This window comes from Triturus cristatus, chromosome 4_1 (assembly GCF_964204655.1).
Source record: "Triturus cristatus chromosome 4_1, aTriCri1.1, whole genome shotgun sequence".
Taxonomy (NCBI): domain Eukaryota; kingdom Metazoa; phylum Chordata; class Amphibia; order Caudata; family Salamandridae; genus Triturus; species Triturus cristatus.
The window spans coordinates 34,551,471-34,573,210 of NC_140585.1; the positions used below are offsets into that span (position 1 = coordinate 34,551,471).

A 21,740-nucleotide genomic window follows, 5' to 3' on the forward strand; every position below is an offset into this window, starting at 1 on the left:
GGAAAGCTCCTGCTCAAATTAAGCACTGGCTGTAGGGGGTAATGAGGAGCTAAGGGATATGTGGAGCAGGCGTGTATTTTACCTTGTGAGTGATGCATAGAGCTTTGAATCGTATCCTTTGATTTATAGGCAGCCAATGAAGTTTCACAAAGGCTGAGAGTGCTGGTTTTAGGTATACCGGCAATCCTCGCGCCGCGGCATTTTGGGTAACTTGCAACTTCTTGGTGACAGATAGCGGGCTCCCTAAAGAGAGAGAGTTGCCGTAGTCTAGGCAAGATAGTCCAAGGCCTTGGACTCCTATCCTACGTTAGGGAGCCACGTGAGCGTCCTTCTTAGAGCTCTTAGGAGGCCGAAGCAGGTATCCGCAGTATTCTCTGCCTGGGAGGCCACACACGGATCTTTGTCCAGTAGGACCCAAGGCTCTTCACTTCTGGGTTTTACTATGTACCACTTGGATGCAGCAAATACTAGATGGATTCCAGTGTGGCTTTGGCCACATGTATGACACTCCACACACTTCCTCTACTCACGCAGTGTAGTACACACTCATTACATCCAACGTCCATGAAGGGTGTGGTTTCAGGGAACTGACAGAGCAGTTTAAAAAGGCAGAGAGTGGACTCTCTCTGGCAGACACAGGTAAAGACTCTATGATCTTATTGTTTTCATCTCTCTCAGTCCTTCACAGTCAATCAGGCTGACAGGAGGCACGCTCAGTGACAAGGGAGCACATAGTGTGCGCCTAGGACCACATCCTCGCCCTGTCACAGATGCATCGCAGGCATGATGAGCGTTGCGCATGCAAAGTGGGAATGCTGGAGCAGGGTTTTCTGTTGAAAATTTATCGAGTTTTAAGCTCCGGTTTTGTCTATATGTCATAATTAAAATTATTAATTTATAATCGATAATTATTGGTTTTGTGAGAAATTTTGACTAACCAATATGACTAACAAGAGAAACTACACGTGGGAATGCATATATGTTGCTTAATAATAATGTGCAGGTTTAATTAAATGAATGTTGCTAAGTGCTATTTGTTTAAAGCACGAAACGCTTTTGAAATAACGTGTACTAATGCTTTATTGTGTTGCAAAAGGCTAGATAATTACATACACATAAGGGTATTAGTGGGGATTAACACTGTTTTATTATTATGCTGTGGTAACGTTGTTTTGTGTCTCTTTTAATTAAGATGGTCTGTTTTGGCCTATAACAAGATGGCTGCCGTTTACAGCCTGCACTCGAGTGAAAAAAAATATGACGAAAAGGCCTTGCTGAACATGGTTGACAGTCATCTGACCATGGCTTCTGCTGGAGTTTAGAAAGTTTCCGTGATGACAGCGACTCCAGGCAAGCTTCCAACTGTCCTTGGAGGGAAAGAAAGCCACAATGAACATTGTGATTACAGCGGTGGTTTCGCTATGGTTCCGAGGAAATATATTCATGAAAGTATCTTTTGCAAAACTCAAGTTTCCTTCTTCCGTCTTTTTATTTTTGGGATTTTTTCTGAGCGGAGGTTCTTACAAATGTTGCGATGCAACATCCTTTCCTGCTCGTTTCGCTTGGTGATTCAATGAACATTTAGAATTTTTTATGTTGCTTTATTTTGCAAGTTCTATTATAAATATTGTTAGACTAGGGAGGGTCTAAGGCCACTTCTTCCCAAACCTGCGTTGGTGAGGATCGATGCTGTGAGGACGGCGACTCGGGAGACTTTACTGAGAGACCTGTCCTGACCCATTTATGACATTTAGCTAGAATAGGTAACTATGAGAATAATGATTTTGCTATTGATTGACTTTCATTTGAACTAATTTTAGATAAAATATCATTTATGAATTACTGTGTTGGTGGTTATTTCTTGTTGTTTATTGAATACTCTGATGTGATTATTGTTGTTTAAATCATGACTCAGGACAGTAACAATCTGATCGCATTGACCTTACTGTAGATACAGGGTGTTTAGGAGTTTTCTCTCTCCATGTTTAGTGCTGATAGAGTAATCGAGTGTATGTGAGTGAAATGGGCCCAAGTGTGTGATGAGTGCATGTGCGTGCATCTGTGAAATTACTCTATCCGTGGAAGTAGGGAGAATTTGTATGCCCTGATCTGCAGCAGGAAACGCTAAAAGAAATAAAAGCTGGAAAGTGGCGTTATTTTGTGTGTGAAATCCTGTCTGCTTGTTAAGAGATAGTGCTCTGTGTCAAAACCATGGGGGCATGGCACACCCGAGTACCGCCCATGGGACACCCCCCCCTTTTTTTAAACTTTATTTACCATTTTAGTACGTTATATCAGTACAAACATGAGTGCTCACTGTCATTGCCACTCCATCTTAACAATGAGAAAGTGTTAACCAAATAGAAGTCAATACATCAAGAAACAAGAGGGAAAGGAGAAAGAATTAAAATTTGTGAATACAAGTCCCGGTGGCCCGCCCAACTCACAAAAATGAAAGCGTCCGGCTCCATCAGCCCAACATCCAGCCCTCCCGCAAAAAGCAGCTTCAAACGCAGACATGTCATCAAAAATAACAGCCTCTGCAACATACAGAGGAACATTAGTAAAGGTGCAATTGTGGTCATGAAGCTGGCTGCCCCACCCCGGCCGGGACTATACCTTCTTCAAGCTGCGGGCCAGCAGCTCGGTGTTCCGTCTCCACATGATTCCTGAATGGCCCTCGAATATCTTTGAGACGGGAGGAGCGAGGCAGCGAATTGGAATAGACGTCACTGTTAGTGTTGTAGAATGCTAGGCTGTTCAGCCAACTTTGTATTGGGGTCCCATGGGACACCCCCTTGATGCTGAGTAACGAAGCGCTGCTGTGCGTTACCCTGAGGCAACTTTCAGCACAAAACAAGTTTTGCTTTGGAAAGAAAATCCCGAACGATTTCTAATTCACCTCTTTGAGTTACCGTGCGCGCTCGAGACGCTTAAAGAAAACGCACAGAACCCTCTGCTCTTCGGCTGCACAAAAAAAGCATCAGCTCAGAAACAGAAGCAGCGAAACACAGCTCACCATTTCCGAGCTGTAGGGCCTAAAACTGAAGCACTAGGGGGCATATTATCAAGCACGGCGTTAAAATTATCACCGCTTTAGCGGCAGAAAACTGCCGCTAAAACGGCGATAAAGGGCTTGATAATATGCTCTGTGGAATTCCAATTGAAGCCCATGTTAACTGTGAAGGACGTCTAACATGGGCTTCAATTGGAATTCTCTGTAGCATATTATCAAGCCCATTATCGCCGTTTTAGCGGCAGTTTTCTGACGCTAAAGCGGCGATAATTTTATCGCCTGGCTTGATAATATGCCCCTAACTCAGAGAAATATGGCTCAAACCTGTAGTGTCCGTGCATGGACACGTTCTAGTGTTCTAACTCCTAGTAATACACTATACACCCACCCACCACAGACGTCACGGTGTCAGGTGACGCGGTTAATAGAAAGGCCGAGCGCACGTGCTCGTGGCCATTCTCACTACCCCTAACCATGTGTCCTGTGTCAGTCCTTGCGCACAGCATGCAGGCCTAGTGCCCATCATTACACTGGCGACGAGGGGGCTGTGCCCTGGCGTGCAGCAGCCAAGCTATAAGAAAAGGGGGAGAGAGCTGCCTGCGTGAAGGCCCCCAGCAGGCGAGAAGCGCCTAATTGCCTGCAGGCATGCGAAGAGCCTCAGGCGCAAAAAAACGGTGACCGGGAGCCCACCCCGCACCGCCGTGAAGACCTGTGGGCGTACAAGTCGCCCCAAAGTGAAGGCGAGAAAGTCGGGTGCCCACCCCGACCCCGTTAAGCCTGCCGCTGTGCCCCGTGGTGAAGGGCAAGCCGAGCGGAGCCCACCCGCATTGGCCACGACGCCGTGACCCCATAGGAGGAGGTCGGGTGCCCACACCGACCCCGTCGAGCCTGCCGCCGTGCCCGGTGGTGAAGAGTGGTCCGACCCCCGCAAGTGGAGGGAACCAAGCGGAGCCCACCCGCATTAAAGGGAAGCCCAGCCGGGTAGAAGGTGAGCCCTAGTTGCTAAGCAGCCCCGGGTGCAGCACGAACACACCCCCCACCCCGCGCGGCGTGTGCAGAGAGCGGCGAAGGTGAAGAAAGGAAGCAGCTGCCGGGTCAGAGCGCTGCAGGCGCGATAATAAGTGAAGCTGAAATGGCGCCAAGTCCGGGTGCAGCCCCTTGCGTCTGTGTCCCGGCAGAATCGAGCGCGAGTTAACCGCTCATAAAGAGTGAATGCAGCGTGACGAAAGGGAACCAGCGGGTGCCTACCCCGCATAGAGACGAACATGCCGGCACCCCCTCCCTGCCGCGCGAGGACTGCAAGAAGCTGCCGCGGGCAGGGACGGCGGTCGAGAAAGTAAGGAATGGCCGCCGCCGGCCATCGGAACATGCCCCCAACTCGCAGGACCCCGGCGGCATGAAAAAAAAGTGCAGGTAAGCGGCCAGCGCCGCCGAAGTAAACTACAACTGGGTGCGCGATGGCAATGACTGCCAATATGGCCACTGAAGTCCCGAATGTGCTGGGAAACCCAGCTGGAGGAAGGAGCATTTCCCCCCCCCCCCCAACTCGCGCACACGCAGAGTGATGCCTCGTCCTCCAGGCAGCTCGCTGACAATGCCAGTGCCCCCTGCCTGTAAATAAAGAAATGTAAAGAGACTTACCTGCTGTGTGGCGGTGTCCCGCTCCCAGTGTTCTGCTGTGGCTCCAGCTCCCCTACACGGCCCGGGTGAAGCCTGGAAAAAGGGAAGACAACACGGCAAAAAGTTCTAGCAGCAAAGAAGGTTGCTGCTGAATGAAGTGGAAAGCAACACTGCCATCTAGTGGCCGGTTCCAGCAACTGCACTGGAAGGAATGTGAACAGCATGTTCAAAGTCTGCAAACAAGGGGAAGCCATGGAGGCAGACGACAGTGTGCCAGAGGGATGCAGTGCCATCCCACAGCGACAAGGAGGAAGAAAAAAAAGGGTCAAGCCACATCCACCCCAGCGAGGATTGCGCTGTCGCCGCATCAAGTGGAGTGAACCCTCGAGAGAGCTAAAGGACTCAGCGCAGATGTACCCCAGACGCGGAAGGTCCACAGCAGCGCCTACAAGAGAGGAACTCACTGAAGAAGATGTGCGCAGCAGGTATCCAACGACACTCAAGGGTAAGGATGCAGAGGGCACACCCAGTGGCACCAAGAAGCCACCACAACCAGAGATCACACGGTGCAAGGAGCAACGCTACACTGAAGATGTACCACGACGGTACGAAGAGAAGCACGCACCAGCGCCTGACAAGTAAGAAGACACAGGTAGTCACACGACGTGACGCACCTCGTGAAGCCGACCAGCCAAATGGTCGCACCACAAAAGCCAACCCACCAGGGGTTGCGAAAGGAGGTGACCGACGCACGGGTCAGAGTGAATAATCACACCAACAAGTGACTAGCCAGGTGGTCAACACACAGAAGCCAACCCACCAGGGGTTGCAAAAGGAGGTGACCAACGCAAGGGTCAGTGAAACTACGGATCAAGAGGTCTGATGAAAAGACCAAAGGTATCCTGCCAGAGATCGGCAGAGTGGACCGTCAAGTGGTCCAGGAAGTTCAAGAACGAAGAGGACCAAGAGTATGGCCCCACGAACTTCGACAACCAAAGTAGCTGGTGAAAGGAGAAGACGAAGAGAAGGTCACGACCCTAACTCGGGATGCTGAGGAAGATGGAGAGAGTGTCCTCGGACGAGGACAAGACCAGGGGGAACACGTGCAGAGTGCGCGCGCTGCATGGAGAAGCCTGGCCAGACAAAGGAGAACAGAAACGGTCCAGATTACGTCGTGAAGCGAAGGGATGAAGATATCGGAGTGGCACATTTGCCACTACAAGAAAAAGAAGAAAGAAGAGATCGGAGTGGCACGATTGCCACTACAAGAAGAGGAGAAAGAAAGAGATCTGAGTGGCACGGTTGCCACTGCAAGAAGAGGAGAAGAAGTCAGAGTGACACGACATCCTCACGGAGAAAAGAACCGAGGAAAAGAGAGAAGAGTGTGGCAAGACTACTCACACTCCGAAGATAAGGAAGGCGACAAGTGTCCGAACACGGAGCGCAAGTCCTGAGAACACCCGTGGCACGGAGAGAAGACCATCTGCTTTACGATGCTTTCAGCACACCTGGGATCTGCAGAGGTGAGCAGGCTGGACCATTCGGAATATCCACCTTTGGGGTCACACGGACACTGGACAACGCCAGCCGTGGTGATTCAGGGGCAGAGGCCTCAGGGATGCCAGTGAGAGAGCGTCCCCGCGACGAGAGATGGTCATCAGCCGCCCTTCAGCAAAGGTCCCGGGAGGATGAAGACATCGCGCGCAAAGGCAGGAGCCAACAGCTACCCTCCAGGTGCGCCTGCGGAAGCTGAGGTGAGACTTGTCGTCTCCTCCGCACCCACACTGATCGGCGTGGGAGTAACACGATACAGTACACTCAGCCCAGGACAAATCTGATGAAGAGGGCCTCAGGGATATCCCGTGGCAGGGGAACACCCGCGAGAGGGGCATCATGGTGAGAGGGATGTCTTGCAAACAATCCGTCTTTTGCCAAGCAAAACACACGCTGCCGATGAAGAAAAGGACAGGACCGAAAACGGCAACATCTAGCGGTGAACCACAAGAACTCCAATTGCGTTTGTCGCCACTGAAGTAAGGTGAAGAAAAGACTGTGAGGATAACTTCAAGGCAGAGTCGTCAACAGACTGGATCCATCGAGCACCCATGGCTGGTGCCACAGTGATCTGGTGGTCTCCGCGACAGGAAGAACATCGTCTGTGACCCCAAGCAGCGGGGGTGTAAGAGACTCTACAGAAGTTTTGGTCACTGTATTACATATGTATGGGTCTTTCTTTCTACCACAGGTTGAACTTTGACTTTGGGTTTTGTCATTAAAAATTGGGAGGGATGTAGTGTCCGTGCATGGGCACGTTCTAGTGTTCTAACTCCTAGTAATACACTATACACCCACCCACCACAGACGTCACGGTGTCAGGTGACGCGGTTAATAAAAAGGCCAAGCGCACGTGCTCGTGGCCATTCTCACTACCCCTAACCATGTGTTCCGTGTCAGTCCTTGCGCACATCATGCGGGCCTAGTGCCCATCATTACAAAACCCACGATCTCTGTGGAATCTCGGGTCAGAAAGGAGCTAAACCCCCCTTCTTTTCTCTTAGGGGCGATCATAGCGTGCAGTCTGAGCGCTGGGACACTCCGTGAAGTAGCTGTGTGCTCTGTAAATCACTTCATTCATTCATTCATATTAGTTCCCATTTTAAGCGCTGCAGGCGCTGCGCCAGCACAGCCCAGCATGGCACTGCCCCTGGTGTCTCGTTGCCAGGGATAAGCTCAGTGGGTGCAAAGCGGTCATGGTCTGACCTCTGCTGGTAAGAAGCGGCACTGCACCCAATGAGCTTTTATGCAGCTTCCTGCTTGAGTAGGAGCGCCACTAATCTGTCCCTGCCTGGGAGGGGTGATCCCACGGACGTCTGCATCATCAGTGCAGCAGGTGCAGTGGCACCGAAGCACAGTAGTAGCGAACCCTTGTTCACCCCCTGGACAAACCCTCAAGTGACACCTAATAATTCTGCATTCTTTACACAAAATGTCCTCAGATTCACCCTGGAATGGGACTGATTTACAGAGATGACCGACGGCCTTTCAAGCTACTGACCAAGTTACTCTGACCCCACCCGCCCCTTGTAGGGGCGACCCCTGCCCCTGAATATTTATAAATGCAACTCAACATTTTGCAGGACTATCTTACAACGAAATTGGTCAAAAAGCCACAGGGTTTCACGGGAACTCATGGAATGTTCAAATACGTGGTTTGTCTGCGGAGTGAGGCCGAACTGGCACAGTGCAGGTTGGGGGGCGCCCTCCTCCTCCCCCGAGAATAAACGTGGACAGGGGTCTACCATCTGCAGTTCATGCGGCACACTTTTCAAACAAACTTGGCTGAAAACCTATTGTGGTGAAGACTGGTTTATGTGACCAATGCAGAGCCATGAAACACGCAAACAAGACATATTTTAAAGGAAAAAACGACACAACGAGGCCATACAACAAACACATGTTATACACTGTAAAATAATTATCAATGTAATACATTTAATAATTACATTTCCATTTAGGTATCTTTTAGTGCTGCTAAGAAACCATCGAATTCTACAGTAACCTATTTTGCTTTCTTTTTCAAAAACATATAACCCTATCCCTGGTCGATACAAGTTTTGCACTAAAAAGATGTGGCGGAAACGCTCTCGAGGGGATTCCCAACGGCGACAGGTCGAAGACGGAGTTAGCAGTCACCAGCCTTGTAAAGATGCATTTCACATGCTTCTCTTTAACACGTTTAGGAAAACTCTTAATGCCCATATTTGTATTATATCAATTTTGTTATCTTAATAGTTAATGTGTCAGCTGGGTGCCTCAGAAATCTTTTACAAAGTCATAAGAAATATTTTAACATCCTAAAAATTGATAAATGAATCTGCTAATATAGACTGCTGATCAATAGAACTCTATGATGTTGAGCTCCCAAAACTTGCAACTGTGTTCAAACAATCAAGCACTGCATCGCCCCAGGCTGGACCCCCCTTTCCTCACTACAAAGAAAGTGCAAAGCCCCCAATCTCTCCTTCAGTGGAAAAATACAGAACTGACAACATCGACAACGCCCCCTTCCCCCAAGCGCCTTGAGACCCTTCCGGGTGAGTAGCGCGCTATACAAGTGCTATGATTGATTGATTGAACGCCAAGCCCGCGTCATCCCTCGCAGCCGTAGAATCCCACAAGGGTCGGCCCTCAAAGCCCTCCCTCTCGCCCAGATCTATCTGACGTGCTCCACTCCCGCAACGCCACTTCCATGACGATGATGTCTTACCCTCGTCCTTCATTAAATCTCTCTTTGGGGACACTCTCTTATCCCTAATTACCACTGGCACTGGCTCCCTCCCTCAAGGCAGGGTCCTGGCAGCTCTCATGACATCCCAGGTCCTCTCACTCCTAAAGAAACCTACACCAGACCCTGATGACCTCGTCAACTACCGTCCCTTCACTCACCTACCAATGATTAGCGGGATCACCGAAAATGCACTCTGTATCCAACTCCAAGATCACATCAATGCTCACCATCTCCTGCACACCTACCAGTCTGCCTACAACTTACGCTGCAGCACGGAGACTGCTTCAGAACCTAACTCACCGTAGACGATGCCCCTGTGACCACAAATGAAGATGACCCTCGTATCCTGATATTATTGGACCTCTCAGCTGCCTTCGATACAGTCGTCCATTCCACCCTCATATATATTCTGGAGCATCTAATCGGCAATGTCCTTCACTGGCTCTCCTCCTACCTTTTCAACCAATGCCATTTTCTTCACACGGACTGCTCCAGGACGGAAAATATTCCAATCAGTTGTGGAGTACCCCAGGGGTCCATACTGTCCCCCGTCATCGTCATCCCTTACACAGAGCCACTTGGCACTCTACTCCCAGACAACAGCATCAAGATTCACCAATATGCTGTCGAAACACCGCTCTACTTGAAAGTCTCCTCTGCTTCAGACATCCATGTCTCAAACACGACCTGCACGTCATCCACAACTAGATGTGCAGCACCCGCCTGAAGCTCAACCCGACCAAGACAGAATTTCTGTCATTTGCCAAGAGCATTAAACAAGATACATTACAAACCTGAATCAGTGACATGGACCTTGAGAGCTTTGAACCCCAACTATCAGCAAATGCCAAGTCTCTTGGATTCACACTGGACCCCAACCTCACACTCAAGGAACACAAAGGCAAATAAACAAAGACTGCTTAGCATCAGCTCTGTCCTCTAAGGAAAAGCAAACTATTTCTTCCAGAAAGTGACTTCAGAACAGCTGTTCAAGACACTGTATTCTTGCATGTGGGTGGTAGGAATGCCCTACTCTATGACCTCCCAAAATACATCCCTTTCACCCCTTAGGCCATCCTACACACCACGTCTCATCCAGGGCCTGAAGAAATATGATCGCATCACCCCCTGCCTGATGGAACTCCACTGGCGTCCCACACAGTCCTGCACCATCTTCACAGCCAGCTGCATCACCTACAAAGCCATCACGTTTAGCACTCCGGCTTAGCTTGCGGACACATTCACTACCTCTGGTGGTTCTCGGCACCCCCGTAGCCAGTGCCCCATCAGACTGCAGAGAAAGAAGTGTAAATAAGAAAAAAACAAGGCAGCAGGCCTTTCCCACCATTGCACCAGGATATGGAACAACATGTTCTTATCCATCAGGACCACTCCAATTTAGGAAAGAGTTGAAGATTCACCTCTTGAAAAGGAGCTACATCATAAGGCATTAACCGTCCACAACCCAGATTCCCCTCCTCTTACTTACTGACTTTATACTTGTCTTTCACCTTATACAGCACCCTGCTGCCTTCTGGCTAGGTACGTGCTACACAAATATAATACACATACAGATATATGTTTTACCTGCACAATAAATACATTATTCCATGGGCCCAACACCAAAGTATAGTCCACTCTCTCACACACTCCATATTTGAGATTTTGTTTATTCTTAGCTTTCTTTAGGTCATTTCAGCATATAGGTAACATTTGTTCATGGTTTCTAATGTCCACGTCACTAATATGATCATCGCCAGTGTTTCGAGGGGTCCCAGATCTACTCACGGTGCCCATACCAACCTTCCTTAAGGCATCGAATCACTTGTACCTCAAACCCGGTTACCATCCTATTAACAACTCACTGCTGTATAAAACAACATTCTCCACCTTCGCTCTAAACCTTTTCATTAGTGGTTGGATACTAAAGACCCATACTGGCACATGACCCTTACTAGACCAGAGATTGAGATAGGAAAGATCCATAACGGCACATGACCCTTACTAGACCAGATATTGAGATAGGAAAGATCCATACCGGCAAATGGCTTTAAGTAGACCAGACATTGAGATAGGAAAGATCCATACCGGCACATGACCCTTACTGGACCAGACATTGAGATACGAAAGATCCATACCGGCATATGGCCCTAACTAGACCAGACATTGAGATAGGAAAGATCCATATCGGTACATGGCCCTTACTAGACCAAACACTGAGATACAAAAGACCTATGCCAGCACATGACCCTTACTAGACCAGACATTGAGATAGGAAAGATCCATACCGGCACATGGCCCTAACTAGACCAGAAATTGAGATAGGAAAGATCCATACCGGTACATGGCCCTTACTAGACCAGACACTGAGATACAAAAGACCCATACCGGCACATGACCCTTACTAGACCAGACATTGAGATACGAAAGATCCATACCGGCACATGGCCCTAACTAGACCTGAAATTGAGATAGGAAAGATCCATACCGGTACATGGCCCTTACTAGACCAGACACTGAGATACAAAAGACCCATACAGGCACATGACCCTTACTAGACCAGACATTGATATAGAAAAGATCCATAATGGCACATGCTACTTACTAGACCAGACACTGGATACGAAAGACCCCTACCGACACATGGCCCTAACTAGAACAGACATTGAGACAGGAAAGATCCATAATGGCACATGACCCTTACTAGACCAGACATTGAGAGAGGAAAGATCCATAAAGGCACATGACCCTTACTAAACCAGACATTGAGATAGGAAAGATCTATACCGGCACATGACCCTTACTAGACCAGACATTGAGATAGGAAAGATCCATAACGGCACATGACCCTTACTAGACCAGACATTGCGATACTAAATATCCATACCGACACATGGCTCTAACTAGACCAGACATTGAGATAAGAAAGATCTATAACGGCACATGACCCTTACTGGACCAGACAGTGAGAGAGGAAAGACCCATACCTTCTCGTGACCCTTACTAGACCACACATTGCACTTCAACCAGTCTTGATAAAATCATTAACCATGAGGTTGCCATAATAAAGAGCGATACATTTTGCATGTGGGTCAAATAATCTGATTTGACACTGCCCCTTCTTTCCCAAAATTTACCAAGCACCTCCCTTTTCTTTTTATGTCTTGAGGTCTTTAAGTAGATTCCATGTCACATCATTTGAGAATCTACCAGTGAATGAAGGATGGGAAAGTGAAATGTTGCACACCTTTTCTAATCCTAGGCCTGGGGCAACAGAGCCTTCATCGGGTCATATGGATACAGAAGGAGGAGCTCCATCACCTTCATCTTACAGGCTCCAGCCTCAGACAGCAGCTTGACGTAGTCACATCAGCACCTAGTATCACCCAATCATCAGTTTCATATCATTTGTAGCCACATTTATTTTGTTCCAAAATATCATTTTCAGTAAACATTGTAGCTTGGACCCCAATATCAGCTCGCTATTTTCTAATAGTACAATCATATTACCTAAATACCTTATTTCATTTTTAGTAAATAAACTCATTTTGCCACCAAATATAAGCTTGCCACTTAATTGGACTATACCTGTCCCCAAATAAATGAATCTGTTCCTTCATACCACTTTTCATTTTTGGTCCAGCGGTGTGAGTGTTCCAGGTGCCAGTCATGGCTGTGATACGCCTCAGGCATCCTCCATATACCTTGCGCATGCCTGAAGCCTCAAACATATGCCTCAAGTATTCCAAAGTTACCTCGTGTGTTCGCTGTATGCCTCAAGCACCCCCATACGCCTCAAACATCCCCCATTTGCCTCAAGCATCCCTCATATGCCTCAAGCATCCCTCATATAGTTCAGGCATCCCCCCATATGCCTCAAGCATCCCTCATATGCCTCAAGCATCCCCCATATGATTCAGGCATCTCCCATGTGCCTTAAAATCCCCCATAAACCTCAAGCATCCCCTGTATGCCGCTAGCATCCCCCATATGCCTCAAGCATTCCCCACATACCTCAATCAGCCCCCATATGCCTCAAGTATCCCCATATGGGTCAGGCACCCCTGATATGCCTCAAGTATTCCCCATATGGTTCTAGCATCCAGCATATTCCTCAAACATCCCCCATATGCCTCAAGCATCCCCCACATACCTCAAGCATTCCCCATATGACTCAAGCATCTCCCATGTCTGGAGAAGGGAGATGCTTGAGGAGAGGTGTGGCTCACTGGTTAGAGGCGGCAGACCCGTAAGCAGAGAATTGGCCAGAGACCAGGGTTCAATTCCCGACGCGGCAGGGTCGTGGACCAGGGTCAAAACAGACTGGATAATTCTCGCCTCGGTACCTACTCTAACCAGGAACACACTCGGCAACTCTGGGCATTAAGCTTGCCTTATCTCTACAACGGCCCCCCACAGACGCTGGGGATGCCTGGTTTCACCTTGGAGATACCCAGAAAGGGACCATCTCACAGGGATAGCCAGGACGGGTTCCCCAGCGGTCTATAGCGCCGGGACACCTCCTCGTGAGGTAGCTGTTCGCGCTCTACAAATATCAGTATTATTATTATTAATGATAGGGATAAAGCTTTCTACCTATCCAAACAAAAACTCTACCATAAAGCTATTTGCTCCGCACGTGCCTCCTTCTATGCAGAAGAAATTAACTCTAGCTCGAATCCTGCTAAAGTTATTTTTAAACTGGTACAAGAATTGCAGAGTAGCAGATCCCCTTTCTCCAGTATCACCTCTGCGCAGCACTGTGAGGACCTTGCCACGTTCTTTGTAGAGAAAGTACAAAGAATATACAGATCATTTCCACAGCACTCCTCCAACCCGCCTAACTCCACTAACTCCATTACTAATGGCACCACCATGATGTCCATACCAGAAATCTCGTATGAGGACCTAACTAAACTCTGCAGGAAAGTTAAGTCTGGTTCTCCAGCAGACCCGATGAGGCCGACCCAATTTATAGAATCGCTAGAATTTTTTCTGCCTTCCCTGGCCTCTATACTGAATCTTTCCTTTTCTTCGGCTAATGGCCCGACTGTTTGGAAACAAGCTTGGGTCTCCCCTATTATCAAGAAGCCCACTCTAGACCCTTCCAAACTGGAAAACTTCAGACCTATCTCGCTACTCCCATGGCTATCTAAACTTGCAGAGGCTCATGTTAACAACGTCCTGTCCCTACATATGGATCAAAACAATATCTTGGACCCATCTCAAAATGGTTTCAGGCCGGGCCACAGCACTGAGTCTGCCCTCCTGGCCACGACTGAACATCTCCGGACGATCCTCGATGCCGGTCAGAGTGCTGCGCTGATTCTGTTAGACCTCGGCGCAGCCTTTGACACGGTATCCCATAACATTCTGTTAAATCGTCTGGCGACAGTAGGGATTTCCGGCCTTGCCTTGGAATGGTTCCGCTCCTTCTTGAAGGACAGATCCTTCTGGGTTTCAGCTCCCCCGTTTCTTTCAAAGCCCCATTCCATCGGACAGGGAGTCCCGCAGGGCTCTGCACTAAGCCCATCCCTTTTTAGTCTTTTTGTGCAGCCACTTGCGGTAGTGGCTAAGGAGTGGGACCTAACGCTGGTGTCATACGCAGATGACACGCAGCTGGCCATCACTCTCACTGAAGGCCCTTCTACTTCGGCCTCAAGATTTAGGGATGGCCTTGCTGCAGTAGCCCAGTGGATGATGGACAACTGCCTGCAGCTCAATGCAGGCAAGACGGAGGTGCTGCTCCTCGGGAAGAATACCAGCTACTGGAACGAGCACTGGTGGCCCTCGTCATTGGGCACTATTCCACCACCTAAAGCCTTGGTCAAGAACCTAGGCATCTGGATGGACTCCTCGCTCAGCTTTCAAACCCACACAAAAAAAGTGGCAGCTACTTGTGTGGGCCTGCTGAGGAGTCTCAGATCGATACTTGGCTTTTTTTACTCTAAGGTTCGCCAACTCATTGTCCAAACCACAATTCTCTCCCGTTTGGATTACGCCAATGTTCTACTTCTGGGCGCCAACAAAGGGGAGATAGCGAGATTGCAAGGCGTGCAGAACTCTGCGGCAAGAGCCTTGGTTGGTCTTCCCCGCAGATGCTCGGTCAGAGCTACTATACGAAAGTTACACTGGTTACCCATTGATTCCCGAATCCAGTTCAAAACCCTCATCATGACATTCAAAGTTATTAAATCCGGTTGCCCAGAACTTCTGCGTCCACTCCTTACACCGTATGTACCTCAGCGCAACTTGCGCTCATTAGGCCAACACCTATTGACTGTGCCCCGCACAAAGCTCTGCCGAACTGGTGGTCGCTCCTTTAGGGTTTTAGGAGCCAAGCTCTGGAACGCTCTGCCACTGAACATCCGTTCTTTGGAGAACCTGTCTACCTTCCGGAAGGCCATCAAGACCCACCTGTTCCCCCTCCCCTTAGGACTCTTGTCTGTCCCACTCCTTTCTTCCTCAGTATAGTGTCTGTGGTTCCTTAGCGCCGGGACGCCTCTTAGCTGGGTCAGCTGTTGTGCTCTACCAAAACGATAACATAACATAACATAACATGTGCCTCAAGCATCCCCCATATGTCTCAAGTATTCCCCATATGGTTCAAGCATCCCCCATATTCCGCAAACATCCCCAATATGCCTCAAGCATCCCCCACATACCTCAAGCATCCCCCACATACCTCAAGCATACTCCACATACCTCAAGCATCACCCACATACCTCAAGTATTCCCCATATGACTCAAACATCTCCCATGTGCCTCAAGCATCCCCCACATACCTCAAGCATCCCCCATATACCTCAAGCATCCCCCATATGCCTCAAGTATCCTCCACATACCTCAAGCATTTCCCATATGACTGAAGCATCTCCCATATGCCTCAAGCATCCCCAATATACCTCAACCATTGCCCAATATACCTTAAGCATCCCCCAATATACCTTAAGCATTCCCCATATGACTCAAGCATCCCCCATATGCCTCAAGAATCCCCAATATACCTAAAGCATCCCCCAAATGCCTCAATCACCCCATATATGCCTCAATCATTCCCCAATATACCTCAATCATGCTCCATATGTCTCCAGCATCCCCCACATACCACAAGCATCTCCCAATGACTCAAGTATCCTCCAAATACCTCAAGCATTTCCCATATGACTCAAGCATCTCCCATATGCCTCAATCATTCACAATATACCTCAAGAATTCCCCAATATACCTCAAGCATCCCCAATATACATAAAATATTCCCCAATGTACATTAAGCATTCCCCAATATACCTTAAGCATTCCCCATATGACTCAAGCATCCCCATATGCCTCAAGCATCCCCAATATACCTTAAGCATCCCCCATATGCCTCAAGCATCCCCATATGCCTCAATCACCCCATGTATGCCTCAAGCATCTCCCATATGCCTCAAGTATTCCCCATATACCTCAAACATATCCTGTATGCCTCAAGCGTTCCCCATGTGCCTCAAACATCTCCAGTATGCCTCAAGCATTTCCCATATCACTGCCCCTTCTTGGGTCGGATCATAGGGCAATTTTCTTTGAAGTTGGCTGTTTACCCTCCAGACAGGTGGCTCCGGCCCTCAAGATGGATCTCCTCTCGCAAGTGGCAGAACTTTCGGGCTGAAGATGATTTGACTTCTCTGTTACTCAGCTCTTCTCCTAAAGCTTCTGGAGAACTTGATCTTGAAGTAGCACACTACACGCATTGGCTAGATGCCGCGGCACATGTCCTAGCACCAGTTAAAAAAGCACTATTTAAAAGACAAAAGCAATCTGCACCCTGGTTCAATGACAAACTCACGTGTGAGTAGCGCGCTTACAATTCCCTGATTGATTGATTGATTGATTGAGAGCAGCGAAGCAGGTTTGTCGTAGACAGGAGAAAAAATGGAGACTCGATTACTCTGAGGCAGAGAAGGCTATTTACAGAAAATGTATAGCGGAATATAAAAAATTAACTATTCAGGAACAGGCCCTCTTCTATACCACTAGAGTGGAAGAAGCGTCTAATTTGACAAAGGTGCTATTTGTGACTGTCAAAAAGATCTCCTCGGCTAGCATTAAGGATTGCTCTGACCATAGTCAAGCTTCCTGTGAGACTTTAGCTACTGCGTTCAGGGACAACATTGAGGTTTTTTTTAACATATTTGCTTCGTCTTCCCTGTCTCTGCCATCTGATGCTGTGGCTCTTTCCTGTCATCCGCCAAACAGCTCTTTCAGCGCCCTCATACCGCACTCTACATAAAAAGTTGCTGACCTGCTGAAGTCAGCTAAGTCCGGGTCTCCTTGCGACCCCTGCCCTCCTAAAATCGCACCACTGGTGGCAGAAAACATTGCTCCCAAGCTTAATTCGATTTTCCATCTTATGCGTCGTAACGTCAATTTCCACCTGAATGGAAAAAGGCATTAGTCCTGCCGGCCATCAAGAAGCCTACTCGACCCCGCAGATTCAAATACTTACCGTCCAATCTCATGCTTGCCACTGCCCGCCAAGTTGATCGAAAAGATCATAAATTAGCAATTGGTCAAATATGTACAGGATAACAACCTGCTGGATTCACCCAGTTCGGTTTCAGGGCTGGGCACAGCACTGAATCCACCCATATATTGGCCAAGCAGGAGCTCACTCGACAGTAGTGGCAAGGCGGCGCTAATCCTGCTCGACCTGTCCGCAGCCTTTGATACGGTAAACCCTGAGCTGCAGATGGATAGGTTGAGCAGGATAGGAGTGTCGTCTGAGGCTTGGAAGCTGCTGGACTCCTTTCTTAAAGCACGGGTTCAGTTTGTACGGTTGGGAGACGTCTCTTCCAGGAAATTCTTGCTGCCTTGTGGGGTTCCTCAGGGGTCAGCCATTATGTGATGCCGCTAGCAGACCTTACCAGATCCTTCTTTTTCACTCTTACATCTTATGCTGACAACACGCAGATTGTCGTCTCGCTAGAAAGCGGAGAGGAAGCAGACGGTTCTAATTTTCGCAACTGTATGCACGCCCTCAGTTTGTGGATGGCCAAGAACTGTTTGAAATTGAATTCCGGAAAGACGGAGATGCTCATTTTTGGGCCGCCGCCCTCTTTCTGGTCCCTGGAACGGTGGCCTGCAGAGTTGGGTTCTCTCCCTTGACCTGTCAGGAAAGAAAAAAACCTGGGCGTAATCATTAATGATTCACTCTCGTTGATGGATCAGGCCAAAGCAGTCACATCTGCTGCTTTCTACACGTTGAGATTAATACAAAATAATCTCAGCTACCTGCAGAAAACAGTAGTCACCTCATTAGTCATGTCAAGAATTGACTACGAGAACAGCTTGTACCTAACGGCTCACCAGCAGGTGCTAAATAAATTACAAACCCTTCAGAATGCGGCAGCCAGGATTTTATTTAAAATTCCCAGATCTCACGCTGTGGCCAAGTCTGTTAAGAAGCTTCACTGGCTTCCAGTCAGACAGAGAGTGCTCTGTACCATGTACAAGGCTCGGCACAATCAAGGACCTGAGTTCTTCAGCAACAGTTTCCGGTGGTACCTGCCTTCCAGGACACTGAGATCCGCTTCGGCGAAGCTAAGACTACTTCCCAGATTTAGGCGTGTTCCTCGGGGCGGCAGGGGCCTCGTGGCGGGAGCCTCCAAAGCCTGGAACAAGCTTCCTCTTCCTCTTATATCGATGCCTAATCTGCTGCCGTTAGGAAGGCTCTGAAAACTTGGCTATTTAGGTCCTGCTGATCTTGTGTTTAAGGATTGCACTTCTATAGCAGTCATTTCAGCTAGCGCCAAGACGCCCATTGGGCAATCGAGCGCTTTACAAACTTTTTAACATAACATAAAATATTCCTCAAATATCTCTCTATACCTCAAGCATCCCCAATATACCTCACACATCCCTAAAATACATCAAGCATTTCCATATGACTCAAGCATCCCCAGATGACTCAGGCAGCCTCTATATGGATAAAGCATTCCCAATATACCTCAAGCAACCTTGATATGCCTCAAGCATGATTGTATGGTTCAAGCATCCCCCATATGCCTCAAGCATGACCCGTATGGTACAAAGATCCCCCATATGCCTCAAGCATGATTGTATGGTTCAAGCATCCCCCATATGCCTCAAGCATGATTGTATGGTTCAAGCATCTCCCATATGTCTCAAGCATGACCTGTATGGTACAAGGATCCCCCATATGCCTCAAGCATGATTGTATGGTTCAAGCATCCCCCATATGCCTCAAGCATGATTGTATGGTTCAAGCATCCCCCATATGCCCCAAACATGACCCGTATGGTTCAAGCATCCCCCAAATCCCTCAATCATCCCCAAATTACCTCATGCATTCTCCATATGCCTCAAGCATCCGTTATATGGCAGTCTGCCGTTGGAGGTTCCTCAAACTTCTCCTGGAGACCAGTCAATGTCTTTGTATCTATTACATGTCCTCCCTTGGCCAGTCGGTGCCACTGTGTGCCTAACTGTACCTCAGTAGACCAGTAAGTGTCAAGATGATACCTAGGAATTTTGCAAACGCCAGTCAATGCTTTTGTGTGCCACAATGAGCCTCCCGTAAACCAGTCAGTGCCATCTTGTGCCGAGGGCTTCCATCCCTCCCACGCCAGGCCACCAAGTGCCATGATGTGTCCTCTTCATTCCCTAGCAGATGGGTGGATGAATAGATGAGTGTGAGGCATCCCCATGGGATACCCCATGCCATCATGCGCTTAGGTGTAGCTCCCAAGTGCACCAGACATCTCCACTTAGACCATTTTGTGTCTCAGTGTGACCTGATGCACCAACGCCATATTATGGACTATGACATTCTTTACACATCAATATGAAGACACACATACATACATACATACACTCATGATCACCAATGAGCGCTCCTTCTATTCTTACTCAGAATCCCAGGTGGGCAACACTCATCATCACACAATCTAAAAGAACATCCTTACCTCCGTGGCTTGAGCGTTTTTGATGTCTGCATGTTTCTGTTCCCCTCCAACCTCCACCTCTTCAGTAGCCACTTCCTCCTCTCCTGATGCTCCTCCTAGAAGTGTGTTGTCACTCTCCTTTTTGTCTCTCTCTTGTTCCTTCTGCTTCTCTTCACCCCCGGCTCCTTCACTCTCTTTGGGGTCCGGGGTTGTCACTTCGGGCTCCGTGATCCCGTGGGTCACCTTGGGCTCTTCGTTCACCGTGTCCTTGTCTTTGGCTCCAGATGTGCCCTGTGGGGTTGTGTCACAGTGGTCAGTTCTAATAGGATCTTCTTGACCCCTGTCTGTGGGATGAACTCCTGTGGTCTCCTGTGGACTTGTGTCTTCTTGAGCCCCAAGTGCCTTCTCATTGATCTGGTCTCCAGTCAACTTCTGAGTTGTGTCTCTGTTATCAGACCTTGGGGTCTCTTCTTGACTCGTGTCTGTGAGAAGAGCTCCCAGGGTCTTCTCCGTATCCGTGCCTCCTTCGATCTTCGGAGTATTAATATGGTCGACTCCAGTCGGCTCCTCTGTCCAGTCGCTGTGACCATCTCCCAGGGTCCCTTCAGCATTTAAAAGAGACTGAGCATCAGAGAGCTCCGAGAGTGAGGGGGTTGCGGAGGGCGGCTCCATGCCTAGGTGGGCGAGAGGAGAAAATGTGAAACATGATTTAGTGTTCAGAGACCTGCAGACCTCACCGCTCCGGGGGTCCCATCTACCTACTTTATAATTGGGGGTGTACCTGCAGTACCAATGCCAATGGTTGTTGACTCGGGCATCAGGGCATAAAGAGAGGTTGATGTTCCGTCCAGCCTCCTCATCTGTGCCCACTCATCTTACTTTGAGAAGGGGGAAGGTGGCAGAGATCATGACCTCCCAGCATGCGGTGGACCGGGCACCCATAGAAACTATAGTGGCGGTCCGAAAAGGAAGGGGAGTGCCCTGTGCTAAAGGTGAAAAAGCAACCTGCGGACCATTGTTGACCCTTAATGTCTAGCAACGATGAATGGTTCCCAACTTGACCAGTGATGGATGGTGTAAGAAATTGGGTTATTTTTTTTTGGGGGGGGGGGGGGGAGTGTGACTACCCACTTCAAGGAAAAATCACAACCATTGTCAAGTTGAACCCTAAGTCGCTAAATCCACCTTAGCTCACCCCCCTGGCAGGTATGGCACAGGGCAGACAGGCTTAACTTAAGGCAATGTGTAAAGAATGTACGCAGTAACAAAATAGTGATAAAGTCAAAATGCAAAGAATAAAAATTCCAAACCACATTAGAAACATAGAGTAACAATTGCTAAAGAAAATGACACCAACATTACAAAAATCCAACCAAGGGAGACAGATACGTTTTTAAAAAGTTTTAAGTAGGAAATGCGCCAAGAAGCATAAAGTGCCAATGATGGGGAATAGTCATGGTACTCTAGGGCCTGGGGGCCCCCAGAGCCACAGGGGAGACCCTTAAAGACCCACAGGGTGTCAGGCAGAGGCCAAACAGCTGAGTCCAGTCCCGGTCCAGCTGCCACTGGTCAGCTGGGCAGTTACAGGAAAAGATCTATTGCAGGTCGTTGTGTTTTCATTTGGAAGAGCAGCCTTGACACAGTGGAAATTGTTTTATGGCTCTTTCACTGTGAGGAGATGAGTAACATTAAACTTTTACATGTCCTCCTGTTAAATATTACGCACCTGCCTTATGGGCAATAAGGCCGACATAGGGGGGGCGTATACATATTTAAAAGGAAGGGTTTGAGATGCCTGAAGGTGTTATGTCGACAGGTCGAGCAGCCATTCTGCATGTTTACACTGTCACTGTAGTAGGAGGGATACTGG

General features: G+C 48.5%; 1 protein-coding gene across 3 annotated transcripts in view; it reads right to left on the reverse strand.

The window, feature by feature from the left end:
- The window catches only part of LOC146839389 (uncharacterized), a 136,116-nt gene that overhangs the window by 70,147 nt on the left and 44,229 nt on the right, over positions 1-21,740 (reverse strand). For all 3 annotated transcript variants that reach the window (XR_014981065.1, XM_085651415.1, XM_085651416.1), the window contains exon 2: positions 19,892-20,544. Coding sequence is in view for 2 of the 3 variants with exons in the window: in XM_085651415.1 (XP_085507541.1) it covers positions 19,892-20,542 (651 nt within the window). In the remaining variant the exon portion in view is untranslated. The remainder of the gene's footprint in view (positions 1-19,891; positions 20,545-21,740) is intronic.